This window comes from Corylus avellana, chromosome ca2 (genome assembly GCF_901000735.1).
Source record: "Corylus avellana chromosome ca2, CavTom2PMs-1.0".
Lineage (NCBI taxonomy): Eukaryota > Viridiplantae > Streptophyta > Magnoliopsida > Fagales > Betulaceae > Corylus > Corylus avellana.
The window spans coordinates 39,933,237-39,934,290 of NC_081542.1; the positions used below are offsets into that span (position 1 = coordinate 39,933,237).

Consider the following 1,054-nt stretch of genomic DNA (forward strand, 5'->3'; position numbering starts at 1 on the left):
GCATTTGGCTTAGGCGAAACGACTGGATTTATGAGGATCGATTTTTGCATCCCAATGTTATTGTCCAGCAAGCAACTCAGGCAGTGGACTTATGGCATCTTGGGAAGGGGGAGACCGTATCACAGGAGAGCGTTGATGTCAACCCGAATTCTAGTTCCTGGAAACACCCTCCTCTAGGGTGGGTCAAGGCAAATTGGGACGCAGGAGTCAATCATCAAATAGGCTGTGTGGACCTCGGGGTTGTTATTCGGGATCACCAGGGCAGAATGTGGGTGGCGAAGAGTGTGACCAGACGGGGATTTTTGGAACCAACAGCAGCAGAATTTTTAGCTGCTTCTATGGCGACTCGGCTGTGTACTGAGATGGGATTCATGCGGGTCCAGATGGAGGGAGATGCAAAGGTAGTTGTGGATAGTGTAAATTCTAAGCTGCCGGATGAGAGTGCGAATGGACATCTTACGGACGACCTGCATGTAGCTCTCAGTTCGATCTCGTTGTGGGAGCTGGGACATATAGGGAGAGCAGGTAATCACGTGGCCTACGAACTAGCACGCATGGCTTTGCAAACCGAGATGGACAAGGTGTGGCTTTATGACCCCCCTGATTGTATACGTGAGATCCTACATGCAGAGGCTTTAGCCCTGCAGTGAATGGGTTGAATTATATGACAAGGCGTTTGTCCCCACTCAGATTTCGAAGAACCTGATGGGGGTAGTGATGCTGGGTAGCTTTCGGGTGGCCCTCACCATTGCCTGTAATCTATCTAGGAGAAATTTGGGTCTTTGGGGATAGGATGGGTTTGGTACGCATATTCGTACTAGAGAGATGCTTTGTAATGGAGGGATGTTATGATGTTACCTGACATTGATTATTAATACAACAGCCCGATATTTTTCAAAAAATAAAAAATAAAAAATAAATAAATAGTATTTAATTCATATAGGAAAAAATAAGGAAATCTATTATGAAGTGTTTTTTTTTTTATAGGCAATTAAAAAGTAGTTTTATTCCATAAATTTAGGAAAAATGGTTGGAAAGTTGCTATTAGTGCTCT

At 44.3% G+C, this 1,054-nt stretch overlaps 1 protein-coding gene across 1 annotated transcript in view; it reads left to right on the forward strand.

Moving 5' to 3' along the window:
* LOC132169770 (uncharacterized) overlaps positions 1-650 on the forward strand; it is a 799-nt gene extending 149 nt beyond the window's left edge. The window contains exon 2 of the mRNA XM_059580746.1: positions 69-650. Coding sequence (XP_059436729.1) covers positions 69-650 — 582 coding nt within the window. The remainder of the gene's footprint in view (positions 1-68) is intronic.
* Positions 651-1,054: the final 404 nt, after the last annotated feature.